Raw genomic sequence first — 12254 nt, forward strand, 5'->3', positions numbered from 1 at the left:
CCCGTTTGGGGTTTGTTTCAGAACTTTTCAAAGGAGGATGGACACACCATCTTTCCCGGCAAAGAAAAGGAGATGATTCCTTTGTTTGGGGGGAAGAAAGCACCCCCCACCCCCCGTGTTTCTGTCAAGGCAGGGGAGAAGCTCTAGAAGTAACCAGGGCGCGTGTCAGCACCCCGGCACGGAGTTCCGCTTCTGTGTTGTCAGGGGTTTGTCAGGGGTCTCCCCAGCCGCATCGCCGCAGACTGGAAGCAGGGCTCCTTTCACGAGGCCTGTGGGGGGGATGGAGCCTTGGTTGCTGAAAGCCGTATCCATTTGCAAACTTGAAAGACTTGGAAAATGGAATTTTCCATCTTAAAAACCTTCCCGAGACAGCTCTTCTGTGAACTTGAACCCGTTTGTGAAAAGAAATACGATTAGAATCACAACTCACTGATGGATTTGTGAGCCCAGCCACCCAACCTCGGGAAGGATGGAAGCACCCTAGCTGGATCTCCACAGCAGTCTCGCGCACCCTTGGAGACGGGCGTGAGAAACGGGCGCCGTGGTTTTAAAGGTGCTGTCAGCAGGGAGCCTCTCTCCCATTGAGAGTGTGGTTTGCTTGGTTGGCTCTGACAGCCCTGAAAACCCATTAACAAAATAAATGGAACGGAGAACCAGGCTGCAAATGGCTGCTGCCCAGATGTTTGAAAAAACAAGAAAATAGCAGTTACGTAAAATGTAACCGTTCTGGGAAAACCTGGTGGCGAGAGCTCTCTGTACTATTTTCGCTACGTCTGTATGTCTAAAATTATTTCAAAATCAAAAGCAACAACAGAATAATAATCAAAGACATTTAATCGTGCTTAATATGAGGGGACTTCAAAAAGTCCCCACCCCCCACAGGGAATCCAGGACAGATGAACCCCTCAGAACCAGTGGTGAGGGTGGCAATACTGGGAGGGTGGAGGGAAGGTCGGGTAGAAAGGGGGAACCGATTACAAGGATCCACCTATAACCCCCTCCCTGGTGGAAGGACAACAGAAAAGTGGGTGAAGGGAGACGTTGGATAGTGTAAGACATGACAAAATAATAATAATTTGTAAATCATCAAGGGTTCATGAGGGAGGGGGGAGCGGGAGGAAGGGGAAAAAGTGAGGAGCTGATACCAAAGGCTCAAGTAGAAAGCAAATGTTTTGAGAATGATGATGGCAACAAATGTACAAATGTGCTTGACACGATGGATGGATGGATTGTGATAAGAATTGCATGAGCCCCATATAAAATGATTTTTTAAAAAGCCCCATCCCCCCCAAATGCTACTATCTTCTCATTCTGTTTTCCCTCAAACTTTTTTCAGTGCCTTTAATGGTCTACTATATGGATACAGTACAATACAATATTATAATATATAATATTGTAACTCTGTCTACATTTTAGGAGTCCCGGTGGCATAGTGGATTAGCATTGGGCTGCTAACCTCAAGGTTAGCAGTTCAAACCCCCAGCGACTCCATGGGCAAAAGATGAGGCTTTCTGCTCCCATAAGGATTTACCATTTCAAAAACCCACAGGGGCAGTTCTACTATGCTCCGTAGGGTCACTGTGAGTTGGCATCAACTCAATGGCAGTGACTCTCCTTCTGAGTCTCCTGTTTTAACCAGGATCGGATCTACATTATCCATATAGTTCTAAATAGCATAACTCTAGACACATCATACATGTGTCTATACCAACTCACACGTAGGAATGTCTGAGAGGTTGGCAAGGCCAGGCAGCATTTCAGACATTGATGCCTGAGACAGCTGTGAGCTAGAGCAGTCGAACCACAATAGCAATGGTTCCCATAGCGGTACTAGAAAGTTTTAGCAGAAGCCACATGGCCAGTGAGGCTAAAGGAAGGGATTACAGCCGAGGAGGCCCAGCTGCCTAGAGACATGGCATGGGGGGCAGGGTTCACAGTCCATGCGTGGACAAGGTATCTCGAAAGCACCCCACTTCTCAACCAGGGCTGTGGTCATCATTTCTTTTAAAAGAATTAATTCTAGACTAGTCCCAAGCCCAGCCCTGGTGGCACAGTGGTTATGCATTGTGCTGTGATCTACAAGTCCCACAGTTTGAAACCACTAGCTCCTTCTTGGGAGAATGATGGGGCTTTCTACTCCGATAAAGTTATAGTCTTGGAAACTCACAGAGGCAGTTCTACCCTGTCCTATACGGTCGCTGTGCGTCAGCATTGACTCGACGACAGTGAGTATGTATTATATATAATTATATATATAAACTGCCCCAAGGTCACAGCAGGTCTTCTTGCTTCTGCACCAAAGCTCAGTCAGGAAATCGGGGCCTGGCTTTCCAGGTGAGAAGTATAGCAGAGCCGTACGGTGGTACAGCCAAGGAAACACAGGGCAGTGTCTTAAGACCCCTCCTCTACTCAGGTAGGGCTAAAAATGCCCCCAAGGAGACTAAGGATGTGACTGGTTCAGAGCCTCTACCGAAAAGCCCAAACCAAACTCATTGCCATGGCGTTGCTGCTGACTCATGGCGACCCCGGAGGGCAGGGTAGAACTGCCCCTGTGCGTTTCCGAGACTGTAGCTCTTTGTTGTTCTTGTGGTGGTTAGGTAGGTACCCTGGAGTCAGTTTCAACCCAGAGCGACCCTATGCACGATAGAATGAAACACGATGCGATCTGGGCCAGCCTCGCGATTGTGCCCGAGGCCCTGGTTGCAGTCACTGTGTGAGCGTCGAGGGTCTCCCTCTCTTTCACTGCCCCTCTGCTTTACCAAGCGTGACGTCCTTCTCCAAGAACTGGCCTCTCCTGACAACACGTCCGAAGTACGTGAGACGAAGTCTTGCCCACCTTGCCCCTGAGGAGCACTCTGGCTGTCCTTCTTCCAAGCCAGATAGGTTTGCCCTTTTGCCACCCGTGGAAACTCTTTTCGGGAGCAGAAAGCTCCGTCTTCCTCCCGTGGTTTGGTACTGCTGACTTTTCGGTTAGCAGCCCAGTGCATAACCACTCCGCCACGAGGCTCCCCATGAGTAGAGGGTGCCCTCCAAACGGGACTGCAGCCGCAGGGACAAAAAGTGCGGATTATCATATAGCACATGAGGGATCGTGGACTACAACTCAGATGACAGAGCCCAAGGCCCGCCAGTGAGACCTCTCCCTACCCTCTCTTCCCAGCCTCCCCAGTGATTGAAAATGGCCAGGTGGAGTGTCCCCAGGGCTACAAGAGACTGAATCTCACTCACTGCCAAGGTAAGGGGAGCGGTAGTAGCCCTGGTCCTGCTGGAGGGGCGGGATGGAGCCCTGAAGAGGCAGGTGCTCCAGCCTCAGCCCCACGGGCTGACCTGTGCTGCCTGGGTGGTTTCCACGGTGCCTCCTAGGGGGACTTTGGGAGCTAGTGGCTCCAGGGAAGAATGGTAGAAGGAGCTAGGGAGGGGCCTGGGAGCGGGGACCCTCCGCTCTCCCCGTCTCCACTCACCCCCACTCAGGATGTGGGCCAGGTGCCTCTTAAGGACTGGGTGTCGCCTTCACCTTTGACCTCATCTGTCTTGTCACCGTGCTCCCGAGAGGCGCCATGAGAGGTTGTCTGCATCTTACAGCAGAGGCAATGGAGGCGCAGAGGGCTCATTTGATTGTGTTGGTGGTTTTCTCTGGAGAAAGGATTTGAAGGGCCCTGCCTCCCCCCTCTCCCCTCCATCAGGCCTGGGGGGCTGGTGGGAGGGGCTGGGCTGTGGGGGAAGCTGGACCGCCCTCTCCCGGCTGCAGATATCAACGAATGCACGGTCCTGGGCCTCTGCAAGGACTCGGAGTGCGTCAACACCCGGGGCAGCTACCTGTGCACTTGCAGGCCCGGCCTCATGCTGGACCCGTCTCGGAGCCGCTGTGTGTGTGAGTGCCTGCCCAGGCCCCTGCTACTTCAGCTGTTTCTTCCGCCTTTGCGCCTATTCCTTCCCGGGGTTCCCCGTGGAAATCCTTTCGGTGCCATTTGCTGCCTCATTTCCTTCGGGGGCTTTTGTGTCGCCTCTGCCATCTGCCTGGCCGAACTGTCGCTGCCTCTCTGTCCCCAGCTTAGTGGCCCGGCCGCTTGGCTGCAGTCCTGTGGCAACATGGGACCTGTCGGTACATCCCCCTCCCATAACCCTGCCATCTCACGTGGTTCAGAGCCTAGGGCACAGACAGGTCCCGCATTGCCCCACGTGCTGTCTGTCTCTGGGCCTTCAGAGGATGGTGCAGGCACATGGCACAGTTCCCAGGGACCTCAGTGATTTCCAGCTGGATAAAGCCGGCCGAAGCCTCTTCCCACTCCCCACCCCCATGCAGACCTCCTGCCCTGGCCCAGCCAGGTCCTTCCTGGGGCAGGGAGGCTGGGCCAAAGCCTTGGCCTCTGAGAGGCACAGCCAGTCCTTCTCCACAGCTCAGCAGTGCCCCCTGTGGCCGGCCAAGCCCCAGCTTCAGCTGCTGGATCCAGGTGCCCCCACTCTCGCCCACTTCTCCCGCACCGGTGAAGGGGGAGGGGAGAGTGGACCCAGGGGGCCTCCCTCTAGTGAGTGAGGTGGGAGGGGGCTCCAGAGTTCCAGAGTGCTGGAGAACAGGACGAGGTGAGGTGCTCCCCGGAAGCCAGCAGGGTGGCGAAGACGCCGAGGGCACATCATACTACAGTCTGCCCACTTTGTTGAAGCCAAAAAAGGCCAAACCTGTGCGTGAGCCCATTCTAACTCCTGTGCACGCCCTGTGCGTCCAGTAGATCTTCTCCTGCAGCGTTCGGTCATCTGTAGGGCAACACTGCCAGGCCTTGCTTCCGCAGCAGGTTCAAACTGGGTGGGCTTGAACTGCCAGCCTCTCAATTACAGAGCCGAGAGCCCATTGTTTGTGCTGCCCAGGGACCCTCCTACCTCGCTTGTTAGGTGCCCATCAATTCAGCGTCAACCCTACACACCCGGGTCTTCGCCAACCTCAGAGCTGTTATGTTTGAGTCGCTGTGTCAGTCCGTCTCCCTGAGGGGCTTGGATTCTCCTAGGATCCCTTTATCAGGCCGGCGTGTTTGGCATCTGATCCGCTTCTAATGAATTAGTGCAGGACAAGACCCTGTTTCAGCTGATGAAGGGAAGCAGGGGAGCCCTCAGATCATCTTGTTTTTCCTCTTCCCTTTATTCTTCATTTCTGGACTTTGCCCTCCCTCTCTGTCACCTGGCCACAGGCAAGACAGCACCTGCAGGGACCTCGCTACACAGGTCCAGCCTCCTGATGTTCCCAACTAGGTCATCTCTGCCTTGGGTGATTCCCAAGGGAAGTGGCTGCTAGAGGCAGAGAGCCACCTGGAGAGTCTGGCCTTATGGACAGAATGCTAATCTGGCTGCACGGAGCACAGGGCCTTTGAAAAGGCACTGCTTATGTGTTGAGCTGTTACTGCAAGGTCAGCAGTTTGAAACCACCAGCCGCTCCTCGGTAGAAAGGTGTGACTTTCTACTCCCATAAAGAGTTATAAACTCAGAAACTCACAGGGGCAGTTATACCCAGTCTTATAGGGTCACAATAAGTCAGCATCAACTCAATGGCAGTTAGCTTTTTGAGTCATATACATTGAAGGAAGCCTGGTCGTATATAGTAGGTTATGAGTTAGTTGCTAACTACAAGGTCAGTGGATCGAACCCACCAGCCGATCCTTGGGAGAAAGATAAGGCTTTCTACTCCTGCAAAGATTTACACTCTTGGAAACCCAGAGGGGCAGTTCTACCCTGTCCTGTAGAATCAAGCAATGAGTCATCATCGATTCCATGGCAGGGAGTTTGGCTTCGGTTTAGCCACACACTGTATATACTCGAGTATAAGCTGACCCGAATATCAGCCGAGGCACCTAATTTTACCACAAAAATTCTGCATTAAAAATGTGCTGAGGGCTTAAGTGGAGAGCAAATGTTTTGAGAATGAGGGCAATGAATGTACAAATTTGCTTTACACAATTGATGTATGTATGGATTGTGATAAGAATGGTATGAGCCCCTAATAAAATGATAAAAACAAACAAATAAAATGTGCTGAAAAACTCGGCTTATACATGAGTATATATGGTATATTCCTTTATTGAATCTCCATGACAATGCGGTGAAGACGTGATCAGTCAGGGGGCTGTAAGAGACAGAGACCCAGCTCAAACTGTTTTCAGCAAAAAGTACCACCATAAAGACTAGGCATGGATGAGGCCTCAGGCTTGGCTGGATCCAGGTGCCCACAGTAGTTGTACCCCATTTCTTATTCCCTTTCATAAGTCCAGGTCTCCATCCTACCATCTTTGTAACTTCACTTGATATAAAGCACCTGCTTTTTCCAGGAAAAGTTCCAAAGCTGATTATCACTGGGCCGGCTTGGCCATGTGCCCATTCCTGACCCAATCCCTGTGGCTGGGGGGGAAGGGACTCCACCCCTGGAGCTTGGAAGTGGGGTCAGCCCTCGTTCCAATCTCTTGGGCCAAGAGTGGGCGTGGGGCGGTTGCCAGACTGTGGAGGCAGAATAGTTGGCGAACAGACAGAAATAGCAGCTGTCTACTGTCCCCGGGATTCTCTTCCTCCCCCTCCTTTTACACACACAGAAGCAGAGGCCCTGGGTAGTCATGTAGTTCATGGTGGAGCAGGGATTTGAACTTGGTCTCTGAATCCTGGGGCCTGGCCATCATCCATTCCTCAGTTCTGATCGTTGTCTCTTCACCCTGCTCCTCATCCTCACAGAACCTAGCCTGCCCACTGTGGGCTCAGACTCTGCCAACTACGGTGGCCACCGCATGGTGCCTTGACACCATCTGCAAGGGAATGGTCGCTAGTCTTTAATCTCCAGAGCCCAGAAACGGTGGCAGTATGGTTATAATCGAAGCCGGCTTAGCTCAGATGCACTGTGTTCTGATTCACTGGTTGATTTGAGATTGATTTGCGGATCGAGCCATCTAGATCAGCATCTCATTCAACAAGCATTCACTGAGCATCCCCAGGCACCAGGGAGGGTGGAAGGAACCTGGGTTACAGAGAAGGCCAAGGCAGGGCTTCTGTCTCAAAGCTCCTACCTTGTCTCCTGCTCCCCTTGGTGTTTGGGGCTCCCATTCATCCTAAAGCTCACCTTGGCTTCTGCTAACAGCTTGTGAACCCAGCACCTGGAGACACACCACATCCTTATCCCCTGCTCTTGTAAGAAACTCCGTGGCATCGTGGTTACGGGGTGGCCTGCTCACCAAGAGCAAGGTCAGCTCTTTGGAACCACTAATTGTCCCATGGGGGGGAGATGAGGTTTTCTGCTCCCATCTTAGAAGCCCACAGGGGCAGTTCCGCCATATCCTATAGGACTGCTCTGAATTGGAATCCCCTCGATGACAGGAAGTTTGAGGTTTTTTGGTTTTGTTTGGAACCCAAGGCCGCATCAGACAAAAACAGGAGGAGGGGCCCAAGGGTCCAAAAAGCCTTGTTAGCATGCCCAGAGTCCCGGACTTTCCTGGTGTGGCCTGAGTCCGGCCAGTCCCCATGTCTCCCTCCACAGCCCTCCCTGCATCGGCCACTCGCCCAGCCCCATGTGCTGTGTCTTGCAGCGGATAAGGCCGTCTCCATGCAGCAGGGGCTGTGCTACCGGTCGCTGGGACCAGGGGCCTGCACCCTGCCTCTGGCCCAGCGTATCACCAAGCAGATATGCTGCTGCAGCCGCGTGGGCAAAGCCTGGGGCACCGAGTGCGAGAAATGCCCCCTGCCTGGCACAGGTGACCCTCCCCCCGACTTGGCCACCATGGCCACTAGCCCCCTGTCCCCCATCTGGGTGGTGGTGGGCCTCTCCCTCCCTTCCCTCCCTGCCCAGCCCCTCATCCAAACCTGGGCTCTGTCCTTACTGCCTCTGCTACCTGACTTCCCTGAGCTTCTCTGCCTGCTGTCGACCCTGCAGAGGCCTTCAGGGAGATCTGCCCAGCCGGCCACGGCTACACGTATGCGAGCTCAGACATCCGCCTGTCCATGAGGAAAGCCGAGGCGGGGGAACTGGCCAGGCCCTCCAGGGAGCAAGCGCACAAGAGCAATTGGACGCTGTCTGGGCCAGCCGAGAGGCAGCCGCTCCGGGCAGCCACGGGCACCTGGCTTGAGGCTGAGACCCCCACTGACAAGGGTATCTGGCTGGGGCGGGATGCCCCCTCCCCTCCGAGGTTGTAGCACACCCCCAAGCCAGCAGTACTTCCTAGTACATCAGGGCGCTAGGAAAGGAAGCTGGGAGCAGCTGCAACCCAGCCCTGGGGGCCCTCTCCCATGGCCTGGCCTGCCAGGAAGGGCTTGACCCCCTCCTCTCCCATCTAGACACAGGGGAACCACTTCTGGAGGCAGAAGAGGCCAACAATCGCCTCCCCACAGCTGACCAGTCCCTCCTGCCCCTGCCATGCCTCCTCTGGGTGGTTGCTTCCTACTCACCCCCACTGCCCCTGCCCTCGACCCAGTAGGCAGAGGGCCAGAAAGAGCCTGGGCTTGGGGTGCCCCTGTAGGTGCCCAGGGAAGGCATGAGAGGCCCGCCCAGGCTCCGGGTAGCACCGGCTTCCAGGTGGCCCCGAGCATATGAGGAACAGGTGGCCTGTGAGCAGGGGGGCCAGCTTCTGCACCAAGAATCAGGGGCAGTCAGAGGAGGGGGGGACAGAGGCCGAGGCCTCGTGGGAACCGGAGACAGGCCAGGCCAGAAGCTCCTCTCTTTCCTAGAACTGGTTCCCCTGACCCACAGCCCAGGGCAGGGGGCCGAGTGAGGCTGAGGGGGATTTGGGAGGGGGCAGGAAGCAGTGTAGGGAGGGAGGTGACAGCTAGGACAGCTGGGACAGATTGGTACAGGGTGGGGTCGGGGGGTTCTTGTCCCTGGAAAGCAGGTGAGAGGCTGAGGCCTTCCAGACCTGGGGGTTCTGGGAGTCTGTGGTGGCCAGCCCCGCCCGAGGGGTTGGGTGTGCAGGCAGGTAAGAGAATCCAGTCAGGGGCAAGGCTGGGAGGGGGCAGGTTCCGAGACAGCCAGGGCTATGGGTAGGACAAGGGAGGGCAGCCAGCCTGTCCTCCGTGAGCTCATGCCCCGATCTTTCCCTCCCCAGGTGGCTCTCCGGCTGTCCAGGTGAGTGAGTGCGCCATCCAGGAAGCTGGGCCAGGGGCAGAGCAGGGCCCGGTGGCCCTGAGGTCCCAGGGCAGTGTACCCCTAGGGAGGAAAGGGAGAGAAAGGGAGCGCCCTTGAATGTGACTCTGAGCAAGAGGTCATGAGGTGGGAGGGGTGCTCCACAGACCTCCATGGTCCCCCAAAAGAACATCGCGCCCTCGCCTGTGTGGGGGGCTGGGCTGGCGGACTCCCCTCTCCTGAGGGCCCAGAGCCGGTTCTAGACACACTCTGGCTCTGGCAAGTTCTGAGCCCATTGTGCTGAAACCTCCAGGTCTCCTCCGGGAGGGGCTCATGGGGAAATAGAGGCCCAGTGTGAATCACCTTAGCCCATTTTCCTGGGGGAAGGGTACTGCCCAGGATTCCCCTGAAGAACTGGGGGTCTTCCTAGAAGAACATTCCAGAAGAGTACATCCTCTTCCCAGGAGAGTTCACCTCTCCCACCTGAATCCCCGACTGCCCCCGAATACTCACGCGATGTTCTTTCAGCATAGCCCTCCCGTCCTCCCTCCTCACAGACCCCAGCAGGCCCTGTCCCTCCATCCTGGGCTGCCCTTTCTTCCCTTCCAGCTGTTCTGCCTCTGTCCCCAGGCAATGGTGAGGGACACCAGGTGCCGTGCTAGGGCCCAGTCTCACCCCCACTGACTCTGTGACCCAGACTCTGACGCCGGCTAGTGTAGTTAGGCTCCAGAGCAGGCCAGCCTGGATCTGCGATGTGGGGCCTGCAGCATCCGCACGACGCTCTCGGATCCCGAGGGGCATTGCAGTCCCTCCCTCTCGGGACAGGGCAGAAGGTTAAGAGGCCAGCGGGGTCGCTTGTCAAGTCCTCAGAACTCGCCCACGCCCAGAGTGAGTGAATGAAGGAGTGAATGCGTGAAAGAGCGAATGAGGGAGTCGGACAGAAAGCCTAGAGGGGAGGGTGAGCCTGATGGGCGTCAGCCAAGGCCGACCTGCTCTCCTCTCTGTGCAGGTCACCACCAGTGCTGCCCACACACCTCCCAGGGTCGTAGGTGAGTCCCTCTTCCTGGGGAAAGAGAAGGGATGGGGTGGGAGGCAGAGGGAGCAGCGGTCAGCTGGCAAAGTGGTCGCCGTTGCTGCACCCCAGGGCTCAGATCGGATGAGCTTGTGCCTGAGCTAATGTGATGTATTGTACGTGAGTCTCTGGAACTCAGCGAGAGCCCCTGGGGCTTCCTAGCCTCCAAGCCCGTTGGACTGTCCTGCTGCTGCTCAGCACAGACGCCAGCCTGCAGAGGAGGCAACAGCTGGGGCAGGGGACGCTAGGTGCCCAGAGCACTTCTCCCCAGCTGCCTGTTGTCCCTCCCAGGAGCTCTGGGGCTCTGCAGAGGGCCAGGTCAGAGGCTGAGCTTCAGCCTCCTCCACTTAGCCAAAGGGCCACTCTAGCCTGCCCTCTGCCCCCACCCCCCACCCCCGGGGCATATAAAATAGCACTCCTGTGGCCCAGCTCAAACTGTGAAGGGCTTCGTAAACAGAAGGGACAGGAAGCTGGCGTGGGCGGCAGAGGACTGGGCCGGAGCCCTGCCTCCAGCCAGCTGGCTGCCCCTGGATGAGGGGCCATTTCTGTGAGCCTCAGTCTCCCTGCCTGTGAAGTGGGGTCAGGCTGGATGACTCAGAGGCTCGCTAGAGGTCAGGTCAAGTGCCAGACGGGTGCCCTGCCCTGGACCCCACCCTTGGTTCTTGGGCGTCTGAACAGCGTTCTGGACAGAACACTCCCCTCACAGCTCCCCCTCCTGTCAGCAGATGTCCTGGGAGGACCCACGCCACGCCCCATCCCTGGACAGGTGATTCAGGAGACCTGGGAAGAAGAGCAAGTGACCTCCCCCACGGACCTCCTCGTGACGCTGGGCTCCCCAGGTACCCGCAGCTGCCCTGTGGGGCCTCTTGGTGTCTTCCCCTGTGTGGAGCTGACTACAGAGCAGGGGTGTGAATGGAACTCTCTAGAGTTCTCTGTGGGAGCTCCAGCCCAGGCTGGAGGGCCCCAGCCTCCCCTAACAAAGAGCTCCAGGTTCCCTCCGTGAAACCAGGGGTCTCATCTGGAGCCTGGTCCAGCCTGGGTGTGGAAAGAAGGGACTCTGTGGGGAGGGTCTTATTCTAGGAACTGGGGTGGGGGGAGGGAGGGGAGGGGAAGGGGTTCTCAAGGAAGGATCTCACGGACCTGGTCTCTGAGCTGCCAGTACAGGCAGCTTACCCTGAGCCAGCTGAGTTCCTGGAGTGGCGATGTCCTTTCAGCCAGTGTTGAAGGTTATTCAGGGTTATTAACCACTAGGATTCTGTGTTCCCCTCCTAGGACTACAACAATGGGGTGGGGTGGGGGCGGTCCCTGGCACGCCTACCTTGCTCTGGAATGTGTCCTCCTTAAAGGCTCATTGTTTGGGGACTTGGCATTGTCACCGCTGCCCCCTCACACATGCCCTCACCAGAGCGGTTCTGGCTTTCCCAGGCCTGATCCAGTGTCCCGCTGACCTCTCCCTGGACCTCTCTCCTCAGGGCTCAGGGCACTGCTCCAGGGAGCATCTGGTTCCCTTCTCTGCTCAGGAAGCAAGATGTGCTTGGCTCAGGGGCTCAGCTGGGCATACTGAGTCTCAGACAAGGGAAATGGGCTAGGGGGCAGGTGGCAGAGAGCAGGATCCAGGCTTAGCAGCCGCTCTTATCCATGTGTGGGGACAGAGTCCCCCCACACCACCACCATGTCCAGCAGTCTTGCCCGGTCCCCACTCTTCTTTCTGTAGCCGTTCACCTCACTCCTCAGCGCAGATGTTTAGAACCTCTGGGAGGGGTCCCCCGGAGTCCCCAAGTTAACTAGCTGTGAGCCAGGCCGGAGGACAGGGTAGCCTTATAGGTGGACCAGCATGCATTTCAATTCAGTCTCATTTAGCAAATACATCAGCCAGCTGCTGGGCCACTTCCCACGCCATGTCCAGGGTCTCCAGGGTTAGCTGAGTGCTGTCGGGGCAGGGGAATCCCTGGCTGTGTGGGCTGCAGGCTAAGACCTTAGTGGACAAGAGACTGACCGTATCATTCCCTCATTCATCCATCCTTTCATCCATTCACTCATCCATCTATCCTTCCGTCCGTCCATCCATCCATCCTTCCATCCATTCACTCATCCATCTATCCTTCC

At 56.3% G+C, this 12254-nt stretch overlaps 1 protein-coding gene across 1 annotated transcript in view; it reads left to right on the forward strand.

The window, feature by feature from the left end:
• Positions 1–12254, forward strand: part of LTBP2 (latent transforming growth factor beta binding protein 2) — a 108662-nt gene that overhangs the window by 72833 nt on the left and 23575 nt on the right. The window contains exons 9-15 of the mRNA XM_013003671.2: positions 3161–3235; positions 3749–3871; positions 7551–7715; positions 7895–8110; positions 9060–9079; positions 10086–10125; positions 10874–10987. Coding sequence (XP_012859125.1) covers positions 3161–3235; positions 3749–3871; positions 7551–7715; positions 7895–8110; positions 9060–9079; positions 10086–10125; positions 10874–10987 — 753 coding nt within the window. The remainder of the gene's footprint in view (positions 1–3160; positions 3236–3748; positions 3872–7550; positions 7716–7894; positions 8111–9059; positions 9080–10085; positions 10126–10873; positions 10988–12254) is intronic.

The sequence above is a fragment of the Echinops telfairi genome, unplaced genomic scaffold, assembly GCF_000313985.2.
Source record: "Echinops telfairi isolate 266 unplaced genomic scaffold, ASM31398v2 ScPeMD7_18;HRSCAF=68, whole genome shotgun sequence".
In the NCBI taxonomy this organism is placed as follows: Eukaryota; Metazoa; Chordata; class Mammalia; order Afrosoricida; family Tenrecidae; genus Echinops; species Echinops telfairi.